This window comes from Patagioenas fasciata, chromosome 2 (assembly GCF_037038585.1).
Source record: "Patagioenas fasciata isolate bPatFas1 chromosome 2, bPatFas1.hap1, whole genome shotgun sequence".
Lineage (NCBI taxonomy): Eukaryota > Metazoa > Chordata > Aves > Columbiformes > Columbidae > Patagioenas > Patagioenas fasciata.
In genome coordinates, this window is record NC_092521.1 from 168,901,342 (window position 1) to 168,919,529 (window position 18,188).

General features: G+C 55.9%; 1 protein-coding gene across 7 annotated transcripts in view; it reads right to left on the bottom strand.

Annotated features, from left to right (window-relative positions):
• MAP4 (microtubule associated protein 4) overlaps window positions 1-18,188 on the bottom strand; it is a 144,931-nt gene that overhangs the window by 33,397 nt on the left and 93,346 nt on the right. For all 7 annotated transcript variants that reach the window (XM_065831683.2, XM_065831685.2, XM_065831687.2 and 4 more), the window contains exons 12-13: window positions 17,749-17,919; window positions 12,771-16,691 (exon numbers count right to left, since the gene is read on the bottom strand). In XM_065831683.2, coding sequence (XP_065687755.1) covers window positions 12,771-16,691; window positions 17,749-17,919 — 4,092 coding nt within the window. The remainder of the gene's footprint in view (window positions 1-12,770; window positions 16,692-17,748; window positions 17,920-18,188) is intronic.

Consider the following 18,188-nt stretch of genomic DNA (forward strand, 5'->3'; position numbering starts at 1 on the left):
ATTTACCACCCTACCCAACCCTGGTTTGCTCGTTATCCGAAATATGAACCTCCCGGCTAATTGGCTTTGTTACAAATAAACTTGAGTCGCAGCGCGGACGTCGAGCCCCACCACCCCCAAATTCTGAGACGCGAAAGGTGTGCGCAAAGGCAGCATTTTCCTGGTCCACTTTTGTTGCCAACATCACTTTTACTCACATCACGTTCAAGGTGAGGCGCTCGGGGACACAGCTGAGCGGTGGCTGTGGCAGGATTGGGTGACACTTGGACTCAGTGACCTTGGAGGTCTTTTCCAACCAGAACCATTCTGTGAGTCCCTGAGTCTGGTGGCTGCCGGGTGTTTAAAACCGAGCCCAGGTAAGGACGCAGCTGCACAAACCCTGTCCAAGCAAACCCGTCCCCGCTGTCCCCTCGCTCTGGTGACCATCACCAGGATGGTGGCTCCACCCTGCGCAAAAGGACCCGATGTCCCTGCGAGGCCACAAAGGACCTGTGTCCGCAACCCCTGACGCGCCACCAAACCCCACACGGCTTCGGCTCGCGCTGCCCGAGCCATTTAGAATCTGTGTGCCAAGCAGACCGTGAGGAACAAGGAGCGCTGAGATCACGGGCAGGGAGGAAGAGGAGACAGGCTGCTTTGTGTTGCCCAAACCTCCTTCTGCAGGTCTCTGACCATGAGTCTTGGACGTTGAACAAGCTTAGAGAAATTATCAATCTTAGAGCCATCATGATCTGCCCCAGGTGACCCTGCTTTGGCAGGTGGGTTGCACAAGATCCCCTCCAGAGATCCCTCCAGCCCCAACCAGTGTGTGATGCTGTGATTCTGGGAGCAGCAAAGCTGGAATTAGGGGACGGGATCTGAGGAGGGGGGTGACAGAGCCAGGGACGAGCGGCTGCCTGACCATCGGGTGTCACCAGCACACCGCAGAGCCCCAGCACGCCCCATCCGCCCTTACCCAGCCCTGCGGGGACAGGGACAGATCCACAGTTACCCCAGGGACAGGGACAGATCCACAGTTATCGCAGGGACAGGGACAGATCCATGGTTATCCCAGGGACAGGGACAGATCCATGGTTATCCCAGGGATAGGGACAGATCTGCGGTTATCACAAGGACAGATCCATGGTTATCCCAGGGATAGGGACAGATCTGCGGTTATCACAGGGACAGATCCATGGTTATCCCAGGGACAGATCCCCAGTTATACCAGCTCAGCGGGGATGGGGACAAACCCACGGTTATCCCATGGACAGGGACAGATCCACAGTTATCCCATGGACAGGGACAGATCCGTGCTTATTCACAGGATGTCCCTGACCCTGGTTATCTCAGCCCGGCAGGCACAGTGACAGATCCGCAGTTATCCCAGGGACAGGGACAGACCTGTGGTTATCCTGGGGACAGGGACAGATCCGCGGTTATCCTGGGGACAGGGACAGACCTGTGGTTATCCTGGGGACAGGGACAGATCTGCGGTTATCCTGGGGACAGATCGGTGGTTATCCCGGGGACTGGAACAGATCTATGGTTATCCCAGGGCCAGATCAATGGTTATCCCGGGGCCAGATCAGTGGGTATCCCGGGATCAGATCAGTGGTTATCCCGGGGCCAGATCCGTGGTTATCCCGGGGCCAGATCAGTGGTTATCCCGGGATCAGATCAGTGGTTATCCCGGGGCCAGATCAGTGGTTATCCCAGAGGCAGATCAGTGGTTATCCCGGGATCAGATCAGTGGTTATCCCGGGGCCAGATCGGTGGTTATCCCAGAGGCAGATCAGTGGTTATCCCGGGGCCAGGGCCCTTCCTGGCTCTCCCACCCCTGTGCAGAGCTGGGCTCTGGGCCCGGCCGAGGCTCAGGAGCCGACCTGCTGCACCTCGTCCCGCTCTCCCGCCGGGCTCCCACGGCGTCGGGTTTCCCTGCGTCCCCGGGTCGTTCAGCACACCGCCTGCCCACAAAACCAGCCCTCCGGTGCAAAATTCTCACACGAGTCTTTCATCTTTATTCCCCGACACACTCCGCGTCCTCTTGCCGTGCAAAGCTCTCCTGGACGCGCGTGGCGGACAAAGCACACGGACCAGCGCACCCGAAAAACAGGCACACAAGCGGGTTTGCTGGCGGCTGAAGCTGGCGAGAGGCACAGAGATGTTGTTCCAGGCCGGGGAACAAAGATGAACGACTCTTCTCACAGATTTAAACCCGGGAAGAGTGACCTCATCCATCACAGCACCGCCGAAACAACAGAATGGCACCAAATACAACAAGCCACTATTGACGCTGGGCAATGGGAAAAGCTCTGCCGCAACCAGGGCTCGGGAGAGAGCTCACGGAAAGAAATGGGAAATTCCACCCCCAATTTCAGCCCTGAAACAGTTAGGAAGAGCTTAACTACATAAACTACATTAACTACATAAACCCTGCTACCTGCTGTCGCACAGAAATACCAAAAGGTGCTGAAAGCGCCGCAGAAAAGCACAACCCTCAGATCCTTCTGATACGGATTGAAAGGTTTTAAGTTTGCCGACGCCCTCGCTCTAACGCCAGCGCTCGCGGACCCGCGGGTACCGCTGCACGCAGGGGGAGCGGCGAGACACCCAACAGACCCACGAGCAGCGGGCAGAACGCAGGTTTTCACATCCATCAGTTTAGGACCCCAGCACGCAGCTCACGCCGGAGCTGCAGCAGACACTGGGCCACCGGCCGGGCAATTAGAGTTTTGACATTGGTCCTGCATTTTCAGCTACCCGAGCCCACATCCTTTGTTCCGAGCGCCGGACCCTGAGCCCTGTGGGTATTCCCAGGCGTGCCGAGCCCCCCGCCCCCAGCCCGGGGGTCACTCATTGCTCCCATGCGTTCAGCCCCCAGGGATCAAGCTAAAAATCACCAACATACCAGCGGGTGGCAGATCCCCCTGCTTGGGAGCCGCAGAGCTCCGCGCGCCGCTGACCTCAATTGTTTTGCTTTGCGCCACAGCGGTTTTGCCGGGTTCCATCTCGGTGCATTTGCTTTTCGGAGCCTCAAGCCCAGCGGCTCCATCGGTGCCGCTTCTCTTCCCCCCCTTCACCGCGGCCGCCTCCTCCCTCTCTTTGTCCCGGCTGCTGATTTCGGGGATTTGCTCCAGCTTGCTGTGATACAGGCTCGGGCTGCCCAGCTCCTTCTTGCCGCCGTTCCGCTCCTCTCTCTTCTTGGCCGCCGGTTCCTCTGCCGGGAGCGCCCGATGCTCCGTCCCCAGGGGGCTCTGCCGGGTACCGGGGCCGCACACGGATGCTTGTTCTTCTGCCACCGTCATTGACCTCTTCATGGGAGCCGCGGGTTTGCGGGCCGTGGGGCTGGAGCTCTGGGTCAGGCTGCTGCTGGGGGACAGCAAACCCGTGGCCACATCTTCCCGGAGCACCGGCTCGGGGTATTTATCGGCCAGGTTGAGGGCGAGCGGCACGGACAGGTGCGAGCACTCGGACATGGCGCGTCTCATCGCCTTCCTCTGCTGGGCAGCCCTGTCGAGGAACCCGCCATCAGCAGCACAGCCCAGCTTGTCCTCCAGCTCTTCCTCCATCTCGGCTACGCTGGCAAAGTCGCTGCTTTTGGAGTCATCCTGTGCAAGCTCGACGGTGGTCGTCGGGGGTTCCGGCTTGGACGGCGAGGAGGAAAATCCACTCTGCACATAGTTGTCATTAACCACCCCGACCACACAACAGCCGGGGGCTCCATCTTTTTTCACGGTTGCTTCTTTAGACCCCGAACCGTTCGGCAGGATGGGGTGGAAATTGGGGTTCCAGATGCTGATTTCTTGCTCCTTCACGCACTTGCTGGGCTCGCTCTCCGACACGGCCAGATGGGGCAGGCTGGGCGCTGCCTGGCTGCTCGGCTCCATCCCAGCCTTCCCGGCTGCCTTCTCCTGATCGGTGATGCCTTCATTCTTACCGGGTTTTTCAGCTCCTGCCTGTCCCACGTGAAAATCGGTCGTTTTAGGGTTCGCGAAGTTCCCCTCCGCGGCAGGAAACGCTTCCGAGATCAAGGACCAGCTCTCAAGGTGACCCGCGGCCGCCTGGTATTTCTTGCCTTGCGCCTCGATCTCTCTTTTGTCCTTCTGCGCTATTTTCAGCTCCTTGTCCAGTTTCCCTTCGAAGAAGCACAGCTTGTCCTCATCCGTGAAGCCGGCATTCTTGACGAGCCCGTCCTTGATGGGGCTGACGTTGAGGCCGATCTCGCTGAGCTTGCCCTCGGTCCTGTGCCACTCGAAGCCGGCGGGGCGCAGCTCCTTGGCGGTGTCCATGCAGCGGAAGGCTCCGGCGCAGCTCTCGCTGCTGGAGGGGCACAGCGGGCTGTATTCGCCGTACTCGCGCGGCGGCGCCGGCTGCTGCTTGGACACAGACATCCCGGCCCTCAGCCGCCGCGCTCGCAGCGCTGACGACACCAAACCCCCGGGATTCGCCGCCAAAACCCCTCCTCCCGCCCCCCCGCGCCTCCCTTTGCCGGCGGCCGCTGGTTCCAAACCCGCAGGTCTCCTCCTTTTAGATTAAAAAAGAATCAATCCAGAGGAAGCACAGACTGTTAGGATTGGAAGGGATGCGCCGCTGTACCCAACACCCACCCCTCATTAGATGCAAATCAGGGTTTAATCATCGCAGCGAAACCTCCCCGTGAGCGGCGTTATCACACAGCTCAGGAAACGTCCCTTTTCCTGTGTCAAACCCCATCGCGAGCCGTGCGTCTCTAAGGGTTAATTCCCGCTGATGAACAAGGGTTAATTCCCGCTGATGAACAAGGGTTAATTCCCGCTGATGAACAGCTTTGAGAGCCCTTGGGAACTCAGCAGTTCGCCTCCCCTACAACAAAACCCAGCGCGACCCCCGAGCGGCGGCGCCGTGACCTCTTTGAGCACAAGGGCTTTGTCCTCGGAGTCCCAATATGTTCTTCAGGAGTCGAGAGCGATCGCAAGCGTTGCTGTGATGGGGATTTCACCGCTCACAAACCGCATCGGGATGGAAAGGGGCAGCTTAGGGAGGCTCTGTGGCTTAGATACTCTAAACTTGATTTTTAATTTATTTTAAATGCAAACATGTCTCACCATATTTCAGAGCTGCATTTTTTCCTATCGCACTTAATTTACACCTAGCACTCCCCGGTCTGTGTTATCTATTTAAAACCAGTCTCAACACATATTAAGTGCCCTGCTCAGCCATCCTGTGAAAACTCCACTTCCGCCACCCTCGACAAGGCTTTTCCACCCGTGATCCTTGATTTGCGCATCATTTCCCTGGTTGAACTGGGACCCACCAGTACCTGGCAGCACAAACCCCAGAGGTGCCCTCTGTAGATTAATCCCGGACTAAAGCCCACGTTCCAGGGTTGCGACAGCAGCGCCCAGGCAGCACCAGCTCCAGCCCGGGGGAAGCGCTGCGCTCACAGCCGGTGCAGCGAGGACTCCCCGCTACCGTTTAACGGAGAACAAATGTATTTTTACACCAAGCCACACTACACCCCCTGAATTGAACCTGCTGCTCGAAACGCTGCCATCCACACTTTTAGCTGCCTGTATTCAAGCTCTGCATTTAAGGCGCCGCTATATTTAAAAACAATGACTCAGGAACTGTAAGTTATCTGAATCTTTCACGGCAGGCTCTAATTAACCAGAATAGTTCCACCCACAAGCTTCACTTCTCAAAAGGCCTCATAAGGCAGTTTTTCTGCACTGTAAGATACCCCCGGGTGCGCTGTTGGTGGAAATGGGGCCTCGGCTCCGGGCTCGCATCCTCACAGCAGCCGTAGGACTCGTGTTTGCCCACACGTGTTCACGCTAAAGTGATTCACCCGCTCCCCAAATCAGCGCAGAGCCTGAAATCACCCAGTCCCACGCCATTACCGTGATTCCTCCATCACACAGGCAATTCCGAACCAAGGTTTCCGTAGCAAATCTCAGCCCATCACTTCGGGAGCAAGGGGAGTTTACCGAGCTGCCTGTAACCACCCCGGGGGCTGCGATTTGAGTTTTCCTTCTTGTTTTAAAGCAAACAGCTCCTATAACAATAGAAAACCCTCATTGATTTAGGGGCTGGTGCTTCAGATCCCAGTATCACCGGCAGCAACGCCTGACTCACAGCACCAACACACAGCCACTAACGACCTGATTTAATCATTTCCTTAATGTAGGAAATGAACTATATTCAATACCTGGGAGACGCAGAAGCAGGAGAATGTTTAGCTATGAAAAAAAGTCTCTAAAGTAATTTAATATTTAATCTCTCAAGACGTTAATGGAGGTAACGTGGAGTTCACCCAATGATTTGAAGAGTTCCTGAGCCCGTGGCGCGTTGCTCCAGACTGCGGCTTTGGTTTCGGTGCCCCAGCCTCCACCCCCTGCCAAATGCGCCTTTGTCTTCACATTTATCAATATTCAGCCTCTGAAGCTGCACCTTGGCTGTCGTGTTCAGCTTTCTGCACGACCAGAAACGGCCGCTCACGAGGCAGGACCCGCATGGCCCAGCGCTGCTCCTGCGGGCTCTCATTAACCATCCGATTTCTAGAGAACTGTGAGAGAAACGAGTTGATGAAGATGAGCGGGGAAGGGTGGGAATCACAGAATCCCAGAGTGTCAGAGGCTGAAGGGCCCTGGAAAGCTCATCCAGTGCAATCCCCCCGGAGCAGGAACACCCAGCTGAGGTTCCACAGGAAGGGGTCCAGGCGGGTTTGAATGTCTGCAGAGAAGGAGACTCCACAACCTCCCTGGGCAGCCTGGGCCAGGCTCTGACACCCTCACCCCCAACAAGTTGCTTCTCCTCTTTCAGTGGAACCTCCTGTGTTCCAGTTTGCACCCATTGCCCCTTGTCCTGTCACTGGGTGTCACCCAGAAGAGCCTGGCTCCATCCTCCTGACACTGCCCCTTTCCATATTGATCCCCAGGAATGAGTCCCCCCTCAGTCTCCTCTTCTCCAGCTCCAGAGCCCCAGCTCCCTCAGCCTTTCCTCACACGGGAGATGCTCCACTCCCTCCAGCATCTTGGTGGCTGCGCTGGACTCTCTCCAGCAGTTCCCTGTCCTTCTGGAGGTGAGGGGCCACAACTGGACACAATATTCCAGCTGTGGTCTCCCCAGGGCAGAGCAGAGGGGCAGGAGAACCTCTCTGACCTACTGACCACCCCCTTCTAACCCACCCCAGGTCCCATTGGCTTCCTGGCCACAAGGGCCCAGTGCTGGCTCATGCTCACCCTGCTGTGCCCAGGACCCCCAGCTCCCTTTCCCTACACTGCTCTCTAATAGCTCATTCCCCAACTTACACTGGAACCTGGAGGATGCTCAGAAAACACCATTTGGACAGATTTTGACCCAGCAGGCCAGGCCTGTGCTGCAGTAGAAGTGGGCTGGAGGATGAGTTGATCCCAACCCATTTCCCCTCCAGTCAGCCCAAGGGGGATTCCCCACTCCCTGGGTACCAGACCTGGCGCTCCCCATCCCTCTGGCTCCCCACCTCCTGCTGACCAGGCGGCAGAGCGTAGCAGAGCAATAGTTGAAAGGGTTGACGGTCAGGCCCTGGCCCAGCCCCTGGACATGGAGATTCACCCGCCCAGAGCACCTCGCAGCGACACGGGAGCCGTTCCCAGGGAGGACGGTTCTGTTTTCCCTGTCCACATCTCCCAGCATCATCATCATCATATCCCACCTTTATTACTGGTACAGCTGGCACAGACAAACCCCCATGGGCACCGAGCACACCCAGCACATATTTCAGCCCCAACATTAACCACATCCATAGCCATTTATCCCGGTTGCTTAGATCCATTTCCCCGGGCCCTCCCGGTGCAGAATGGCGGTGTCACCGTCACCATTCCGGGCCCAACCACCATCTCCCACATCACCACATGAATCAGCCCAGCGCTGCTATTTTCGTTCCTCTCCCAAGCTATCACTTATCGCTGCTAATGCCTTTGCATTTGGTTTTTAATCCGGTACAAGTGTTCCTGCGCCGTCCCTCGCTCCGGTTTCTACGGCAACGTCACTCCCAGGATGATGTGCTGCTCCTCGCCGGCGCCCCCCACTAACGCCAGCTCTAATTAAGCATCATTACCAATAACAGTGATCAAGCTGATCGCAACCACCAAGGATACGCTCAGCCTACAAAAGCCAAGGGGTATAAACCTGCGATTTAAGCACTGCCTTGCCTGTATGTTCATCGCACACGAGCTGTGTACAATGGGCGGAATCGCACGCAGCCCCAAGCCCAACAGGACCTGTTGGCTCACGGTGCGTTTCTGCCCATGGGCCAAAGAACCGGGCTGGAGGATAAAAAGCTGAACCCGAATATTCAGTATTTTGGCTTCTGTAGCTCCACAGGACAACGCTGGTGTTCAAAAGGTGCAGAGCCATACGACGCTCAACCACCGTCTTGCGTTTGTAGGACAGATAAATCCCACTTACTTTAGACTTTACATAAAATACATTAAATATCTGAGTGATGAGCCAAAAGCAGTATTAAAAAGCACTCAAAATAATACTGTATCCGGTCATTGCAGGGTACTTCACAGTGGCAAAGTCAATTGAAGGATACACAAGGAATGAAGGAGCAACATCAGCAAGGGCAGCTGAGGCTTGAAACTGAGATATCCCCGAAAGCTAAAGAACATCACAAAGGAAATGGCTTCGATGCTCCTAATCCAGCAGAATTTACAAACATGAGTGCATTTGTTTCTTTCCCAGCTCTTACTGAAAACCAGAGCGTCAAGGATGAGCAGAATTTACAACAAAGAGCGCACAAGTTGGGCAGCGCCAGGGGTCCCGGTCAGGATGGGAGTTGCTGCGCTAGAGTGGCGCCGGAGCAAAGCCAGCACCAAGCTCACACAGAACCAACTGGGAAGGGATGGGCACGTGGAGTCACTTCAGAGGATGCTTAGAATAACACGTTCAGAGCTCCAAAGAGATTCATCAATATACAGGCCGTTAAACACCCCGCATCTGCGAGCTACGGCTCTGCAAAGCTCGGCTCACCTTTTAATTACGGACGGGACTGACACCTCAAACAAAGCATCAAACACAACCACACAAGTGGGGAAATCGAGGGGAAAAGCAGATAATCCCCAAGTTCTCTCACTGCTGCCTAAATATGTTTAGTTCTGGCACGAGAAGGGGCTGGTGCCACTGTTGGCTTTCATTGCTCTCACACACCTACCTGGGCTAAGTAACAGGTCTTAATGAACGACCAGGCTGCGATGTGATGGGATTAAAGCACCGGTGCTGTGATGCGGCGCTTGGCCAGGACCGGGTTTGTGGTGGCGGTTTCACCGGGGCCGGGTGCAGGTCGCTCCACAGTCCCCGATGAGCTCAGCTTACATAAACCCAGCCTGGGGGCCCGCGGGAGAACTCAGGACTTCAGACAACTGAAAGGTTACTCCGGAAACCCCAAACCGACCGAACATTCTAATGACACCAGCATAATGGAAACCGGTCGGGAGAAGAGAATCTTTAGAGCAAGGGCTTCGTTGCGGCTGTAACGGAAAAGCAAACACTGTAATTAAGCAGGGATGGCATTCGTGCTTTTAAATGTACCTTATTTACACAGGAGGGACTTGGAGCTGTCACATTGAGAACTATGGGTGGTGATACAGGCGGTGACGGTGCCAACGGGCTGCGGAGCCAGCTCGGCACCAGCGGGGCCAGGGACGCGGGACTGGCGGACGCGGGACAGTGGACGCGGGACAGGTGGACACGGGACAGGCAGACACAGGACAGGCGGACACAGAACAGGCGGACACGGGAGCCGAGCACCGGGTTTGGGGGAGTAATTCCAAAGCTCCAGGGTGCAGAGCCCAGCGGGATACGGCTCGAGCTCTGCTCTGCCAGCACCGCAGGACTCAAGGCGGCAGCGTCACCGAGACACACGAGACGGCCCCTCCTGAACAGCTGAGCGCAAATCAAAACCCCCGCAAGCTACAAAACCCCGAGAGAAATTCATTCTACAACCAGACTATTCTGTAAGGACAGCTTGGAAAAACGGGGGTTTTGAAAGTCTCGGTGTTGAAATGCAGCTTGAAGAGCAAAGGGAAGGGGATGCGGCAGCGAATCCGAACCACACGGCTCAACAGTGCACGGAGGGAACCCCATGGCCTCCCCGGCAACCCGTCCTCACATCTTAGGACTCTGCTCTTACACATAACTCCCAATCTTAGCTTTAATTCCACCCAAGCAGCACCATGAAGGCTCAGTCGCGTGGACAGGTTGATAACGTCTGACACGTTTGGTTATCGGCTCCGCTGCCTCCTGACATTAAAAGGCATAAAACAACTCTCCAGAAGAATCCGGGGCAGTTCACAATGGCAACAACAAAAAAGAGAAGCTGAAATAAACCCAAGAGACAGATAAGGGATTAAATTCAAACCGCACGAACAGTTTGACACCCAATGTTTCTTAACTTTAAGCTGCAAAGTCAAAATTAGAAAAAAAAACTAAAAATGCAGGAGTTTGCAGGCCTGGTTTATAAAAGATACATGCGCCTTCCATCAGGCAGTGAATGTGCAGCATCACCGTTGCCATGGTCCCCGGGGAGCTGCCGCACAGGCTCAGACCTATTTTAGCAGCACGTAGAGGAGCTGGTGCTTTTAGGACAAGCGCTGTGCTTAACCTGGCTACAGAGCTTTCAGCTCCCGACCCTCAGCAGCAAAGCTGTTCCGCAGCACCTCACCCTGCCCCGCGCCCAGAAAAGCACCTGCTGGGCGGACGGGGGATGCTGTGAGGTCCGAGGTTCCCAGTCCGCACGGGGGATGTGTCGGCCAAGTTCTGGTGATGGGTAAAAATAGAAGAGCTCGGAGCGGTGAGCGGTTATCGCAGCAGGAGGGCGACTGGCGCGCCAGGGGCTGCACGGCCCATGGCCCCATCGCTTCAGCGGAACTGAAATCTAGCTGACCTTTAAAGGTCCTTCCAACCCAAACCGGTCTGTGATTCTACAAAAATGTGGACTATAACAAGGCTCTGGATCCCTTTGGCTCTGTGAACGCTCCCGTTCACGGCTCGACATCAACACCCTCCCTGCACCATGTCTGGTTTGAACCCGTGTTCCCCATTTCACCCCCGGCTCCAGCCCCACACCAGCTGTGCAATGCAGGGCTTTGCTGCCATTCCACAGCTCCCTGGAGCTGGTTTGAGCTGAGCAGTGGATGGACAGACAGACAGACAGACAGACAACGTTGGTACAGTGTGGGGATGGCAAAGCCAACGCGCTGTCCCTGCGGTTTTGGCTCCATCACCAGCCCCGATGTCACACGGTCACCATGGGCCCCACCGGCCCTGGGAACGTGTCGACCAAACAAGCTCCATCATTCAGAGCTTCTCTTAAAAATAAACCCAACCGTGAGCCTGTGAAGCACTGAAAGGATGGAAGAAACGGAACATTATTAAAGTCCTGCGCAAACTTAGGGCAACTTACAGACACCAAGTATCTGTCAAAGGGCTGATGTGCTGCCCCGAACCAGGAACCTGCAGCTCCATCAACACTTTACCTGTGCCAGACCCTCAGCAGGGGCTTTTCTTCCTTGCTCGGATCTGAGACTAAAGTTCTGCTCCCTTGAACACAACAGGGAAGGAAAATCAAGACGTCCAGCAGACAGCGCAAAGGCTTTAGGGGTTGTTTTTAAAGCTGCTGCCTTCAGCTCTCCCTCGACTTTGTAGCATCATGCACCAAAGAGCATCACTTCTGCAGGCACGAGTTCATGCAGAGAACACCACTTCCACCAAAATAGAACCACTCCGGGTTATGCAACACTCATTAAATTCACAAGACCTCTCAGCAAACCTGGCCGGCGTGTTAAGGCGCACTCCAGCGCTCCGTTCCGGAGGTTAGTGGCTGCATCATGCAAACCGGCAGCGGACAAACACACTCTGGTGCCCCATGACGAGGCAAAAACCCCAAGCAGCCAAGGGACCGAGCCCTGCCCGGCGCAGCAGACTGGAGCTCACGGGGGGGGTGTGCAGTCACAGCTACATCGATGGCTCTTTTTACTGTCTTCATTTCGAATTTCCTACAAACTTCATTAAACGCTATGAAATGAATTCCATCTGATCTGCTGTGAGAACGTGGGTCCTGCTCCCTGGAGCCCAGCCAGGGTCTACAGCCCCAAACTCTTCCCGGTGCCCCCGTGGTCCCCACGGAGACAAAGCCCTAAGCCCCATCAGTGCAGCTCTGGCTTTCTCACCACCCGCTTTGCTAAAGATCATTATTCTAGAAGGAAGCATCATGTTTTATAGAGGTAGCCGTTCACGGTAGCTTAAGATAAAGTCACTGACCAGTCGCAGGAGGAAAAGCGGATGGTTGCAGATTGAAAACCAAACCCTGCGAGCTGACAGCGACCAAGAACGTTTCCTAGCACGGCAGCACCGCGTTCCCTGCCCGTCAGCGGCACACAACGCTGTTAGTGAGCAGGATTCACCGCTGCATCGCACATCGAGGTCATTTCCAGCCGGGGACGACAAGAAGCTGATGTAGCTTAACACCAAAAAGTGCAAGATTACTTAAACACATCACATAAAATTAACTCTGAGTGAATTATAGTTAAAAACCTATCCAGAGTTGTAGCACCCAGACCAAGCTGTCAGTCCTTCAAACGCTGGGAATTAGCACTGTGAGACAGGCAAGCAGAACCAACAGCCTCTCAAACCAGCCAAAACACCCCCGGTCATGCCGCACTCGCTTGTGCCACGTCGGATTAAGGCTGGGGGGTTCATGCCAAGGCACCGACAAGCAGCAAGGGCAAGGCGGGCGACACCGCCGAGCTCCCGGCGCGAACACACACCTTTGTCTGGCTGCTGCCGGCTTGAGCCCGCGGCTTTTGGCACCTTTGGCTTCTCCCGGGCCGGAGCCGTCGGCCTGGCGGGCACCGTGGTTGCCCCTCGCGCCATGGTGGGTCTCATGTAGCTCTTGAGCTGTTCCGTGGCTTTCATTTTCTTGGCCTCCTTCACGGCTTTTTGTTCATGTTCTTCTTTTTCTTTGGTTGCGTCTCGAGATTTATCGACGTCGGGCTTGGGCGCTGCGGCGTCCTCCAGGTGAGCAGCGTCCCCTTCTGCAGGCGTGGAGCCGCCCTTCTGCTCATCGCCGGGGCTCGGCTGGGTTGTTTGGGCCGCGGCCCCATTGAAACCAGGCGCCCCTGCTCCAGCCACGTTGTTGTCCAAGCCCCCCGGGGGCTGCAGGGAGTTCTGCTCACCCTTCCCACCTCCGCCCCGCTCGGCCGCTCCAGCTCCATCCTCCACCGAGGCGGCTCCTGCTTTGCTGTCCGGCATCGCCGCGAGTCCTGGGGACACGGACCCCGTGTCCCTCTGTCCCGAAGAGGCGGCTGCTCCGAGCGCCTCCGTCCCTTTGGCACCCAGGGCTGCCCCGTCTGCTGGGTCCGCCAGCTGCCAGGGCCGCTCTGAGGAAGCGCTGCCAGCCGTTCCCTTTTTGTCAGCGCTTTTTATCTCTTTCTCAGCCACCTTTGCCACGGGAGGAGGGTGAACTTCGCCCTTTGATTTCATGTCCTGTTCAACTGAACGGTCCAAAGAAAGCGGTTTCCCCTCCTCACTCTCCTCCGGGGAACCAGCAGCTTTGGTTTTAGCATCTTCCTTCGGAACCTCTTCTCCAGGCTCCTTCTGGCCCAGACCGGTGGGCTGCCCATGAGATTTCTGTGTCTGCATCTCCTCCTTAGCACCAAACCCAGGTTCTTTGCTGCTCTTTTCTGTTACAGCTTCGGGAGGAGGAAGCCCCTTGATTTTTGCACCATCCTGCTCTGGGAAGCCAGAAGAAAGGTCACCAATGTCACCAGGGCCAGGTATTGCAGCCTCAGCAAAGGATTCCAAGTCGCTTCCTTTATTATTCCAAAGCGTCTGAGGGCCGCTGGGGAAGTTCGTGATGTTTCTGTTCTCATCTACCCAGTCCTCGCCTTCCATCCCGTACCCCATGGGAGGCTGCACCGCCCTCCCGGCTGCTTTTGGCTCTGGCAACGCAGGCTGCTCAGAGGCGTTTTGAGCCTTTTTATCGCTCCCATCAGCCCCCCTCTGTTTACACCCATCGGTAACCGCGGCCAGCGCGCGATCTGCCACTGCTGCACGCTCCAGGACAGGAAATCCACCCCCCCTCTCTGCTTCACACCTGTCAGTGGGCTCCTTGTCACGGGGACTCATCTCTGCACCTGCTCCATGCTGCCGCACGCCGCCCTCCGGCTTCTGGCATTTCTCTGTGCCACCCGCGTGTGGTTTCTCTGGCTCCGGTTCTGCAGCGCTGTGGGTCAGGCTCACCGAGCTGCTGGATTTAGCCTCTGTGCCTTTCCCAAGAGCCTGAGTGTGCTGGCTATTCCCCAGCTGCTCACCCGCGGGGATGTCACCCGGCGCAGCACAGCGCTCCAGGCCATTTTCAGCCCTTTTGCCTTTCGCATCTCTAGTTTTTCTCTTGGGTTTGCCCGTCACAGCAGCGGCGTCCGTGCCGTGCTCGGGGACAGCCCCGGGTGCACCCTGTTCCTCACCAGCACCCATGGGCCACCTCCCTTTAGCCTGGGCCAGTTGTGGCTCTGCCGTCTCTAGTTTGTGACCCGAAAGAACCAGCTGATCAGAGAAGCTTCTATTGCCACCCTGTATTTCAGGCTCCTCCAGCAAAAGCTCTCTTCCAGAACCAGCCCCCTTCTCTTTCTCTAAGGGCCCTTCCTTGGTGTTCCCAGCCACCTGCTCTGTGCTGGGAAAGGCGCAGGTTCCCCCCGTAGGCTCCAGCGGAGCCGCCTGCCCCAAAGGGCTCTTCTCGGGTTTCTTCCTCTTCCCATCGCTCCCTCTCTTCCTGGGTTTGTCCGGTGTCCCATCAGAATCCCTCACAACTGCTTCACCTGCACAAGCGGTTCCAGCACCTTTGCCTTTATCAACCAAATCCACCTCTTTGGCTCTGCTGATGGCGTCGGCCGCAGTGCGGTGCTGTGCTCCCTCCCCACTGCTCTCCAGCAGGAACGCTTGGTCTAACGCACCCAAACTGGCCATTTCACCTTTTCCAGCCTTTTCTTTAGGCTCCTCCGTTACCATTTCACTTGGCCTTTGCATTTTAGTAACACCCGCTGTATTCTCCTGTGAAGCCCCAGCAGGAGCGCAGCCCCTCTCTCTGCCTTTATCACCAACACCCACCTCCTTGGCTTTATCGGTTCCTTCAGGAAAACCACCCACATCCAGCCTATTCACAAGAAAAGGCGGCTGGTACAAACTTCTTTCCCCTCTTTTACTTCTTCCATCACTCCCTCTCTTTTTCGGCTTGTCGGCCTGCGTGCCGCCCGCAGGGGAACGGCCTCGGGCACCAAAACCTCTGCCTTGATCGGGGAAACCCGCGTCTTTCACAGCCTCCTCCGCCCCGGCCCCATCGCCAGGTTTGCTCACATCCTCCAAAAGCGTCGTCTGCTCGGAGAAGCTTTTGATTCTTTTCCCTTTCCCTTCCCCACGCTTTTTTTTCGGCCTGTCCGCCCCATGTGCGGTATCGGGATCTTTTCCAGTCTGCTGCTCTAATGCAATAAACCCTCTCCCTTTGTTTTTATCGGGGGAATCTGCTGCGCTCGCCCCGTCCGCAGCGCCGGGAGGGTCGGTCGCATCGGGCTTGGCTGGCGGAAGGAACGGCTGCTCCGATAAACCATCGGCCTTTCTGGTTTGCAGAGGAGTAACGTCCTCAGCTTTTGGTGAAATTAACGCTGGAACAGGCGTTTTAGTGGCGTTTGTTGGAGTCTTCAATGCTCCCCCCGAGGTACCGGAGTCTGAAGGAGTTTCTGCTCTGCTCGGGTTGATCGCTTCTGGAAGAGGCGCCGGCAGCTCAGCACGTTTTGGCTCCTTATCCTCCCTCTTCCCATTCTGATCAAGCAAATCTCTTTCCAGAGGCCTCGTTGGCCCCTTTGCGGTGCCGGATTCCCCCACCTCACTCCTGCCCACCTGCTGCAAGGAAACCTCTTTTCTTTTGCCTTTAGCTTGCGGCATCGAACCATCACCTCTTCTTTCTGCTGCTTTCACAGCATCTCCATTTTTCACACCCAACACAGGTTCCAAGGGCACATTGGGTTTTGGGGCTTCATTTTTCACACCCAACATGGGTTCTAAGGGCACGTTGGGTTTTGGGGCTTCATTTTTCACACCCAACACGGGTTCTAAGGGCACGTTGGGTTTTGGGGCTTGCTGTGCCGGTGCTGGCACCGAGAAGGCACTGTGATCACCCAGGTTTTGATAAGCCAGGGTTATTATTTCCGCGTCCTTTGGCAGATCCGCAGCTCTGCCTCCCGAGGCGAGCGCCTGCTCTTTGCGAGCCTCAGCGAAGGGACAGACATCTGGCTTCTGCAATTCCGCAGCAAACGGAGGATTTCTCAGAGCTCTTGAGCCTGTCGCGTTTTCATCCCAGAGCTCCATGGGCCTGGGCAGCTGGTTTCTCTTCTGTTTCGGCTTCTTCTTCTTTCTCTTCATGACGAGCGGCCCCTCCGTGTCCCAGCCGTCCCGCGGGGCGTCCCTGCAGCTCTCCCCAGGCTCCGGCGGCGCGCTGGGCGCTTGCTCGGGCGCCTTCCTGTGCGAATCCCGAGTGCGAGGGGCCGGTCCGGGCTCCACTAGGGAGCAAGGCTCTAGGTTGGGGTCAGCGCTCTTCTGTCCCGGCACATCTGCAATAGGCACTGGGGCAGGCTTTGCTCTGCCAAACCTGCGGTCACTGGGTTTGTAAGCTTGCCTGATTTGTGCAGTAGGGAGACCTGGAATACAGGAAGCCTGCTCAAACATCGAAGCAACTATTTGCTTTAAATATATATATATATATATATAGACTATAGATGTGATTTTAGCTATCTAAAACAGTCCATACAGTCATTATATGCGGAATTTTCCAGCACTGATAGCACACTCATTCTAGATCCACCTCAGCAGGGCTGCGATAGACATTTACATGCAAAACCTATTTAAACTACTACTGATAAATATGTCAATGCTGCTTAAAAACACAGAGCTCCTGATCCATGCTCTTCCCACAGTTCCTGCGAGAACATGCCATTTCTTTTTAACAATGCGTTAAGGATCCATTTTGTCTTAGCAAGACAAGAAACAAAAGCTACACTTTCTATATCCCTAACTGGAATCCTCCAAAACGTGAGAAGTTCAGTGGGAAGATGAGAGCTGGGGAGGGTGAAGGGGGTAACGGGGAAGGGGAGCAGAGCGCCCGGTCCCCGCAGCACCGCGGTGGGAGCAGCGGATGCTCCGGCCCCGCAGCCACGCGCTGTACCCGTCATCCCCGCTGGCTCCGCAGCACCAGCCACCGGTGTCCAGGACAGCGTCGGTCGCTTCTCGTTAGCCCCGCTCCACAAACGAGCCCCCGGTCACCAGCGTAAGCACCGAGGGACAGGCGGGTTAGCAGAGCAGGAAGAGCCAACCCATTTCCTTTGGTCATTATAGAACTCAATTTAGAAGGAGGTCTTCACTAGGAATATTGTAATAAGAATTAATGGTCCTTTTTAACACCGAAATCAAAGCCAGCAGTAACAGCAAAAGAGATGGTGAGCTCTTAAATTCTCCAGGAGGAAAGAGATAAGGCAGTCCCAGCGATAAAGCCCCGGGAGCACCCAGACCTGGGGTGAAGGTGGAGGGAAAAGCCCATTGAGGAGGGCAGGGCTTGGAGGCAGAGTCACCGAGCAATGCAGAGAACGCCCAGCTGCTCGGTGCAAAACCATTTCTGCTCGCAACGCAGCCCGGAGGAAAAGGTGACGAGTTCACAGAGGACACTGCCACTCTAAGATGGAATTGTGATCTATATCCTACCTGTGGGCTCCTGCAGGGGTTTCTCTGGCTGAGGTTCTGCGTGTTGGATGTGGTTGTGCTCGGCCTCCTCCTCTAGTTTCTCTGTCACGGTCACACCCGCGCTGGGAAGAGCTTTTTCTGCAAGGGAGTCGTTATTTTCTAGTGCAACGGCTTCTTTTGCTTCTACTGGAACTGAAATACAGAAACACGAACAGAACGCTTCAGTTCTTAGGAACCCGGGTGACCCGCAGGTAAAGCGAGACCCGAGAAGGGCCCGGGTTCCGCTTTTGTTGTCACCAAGGGTGAAGTCTGTGAGATACGGTGGGTGCTATGGATTAGCTCCTCGCAATCCCGTTTAAAGCAGCGATTTTATACTTGGGCAGACGTGCCCAGGGGCAGGTGGAACATGAAGCAAGGATTGTCTTGGGGCTTGAGCACAGGGTGAGGGTTTGGGGCTTGCT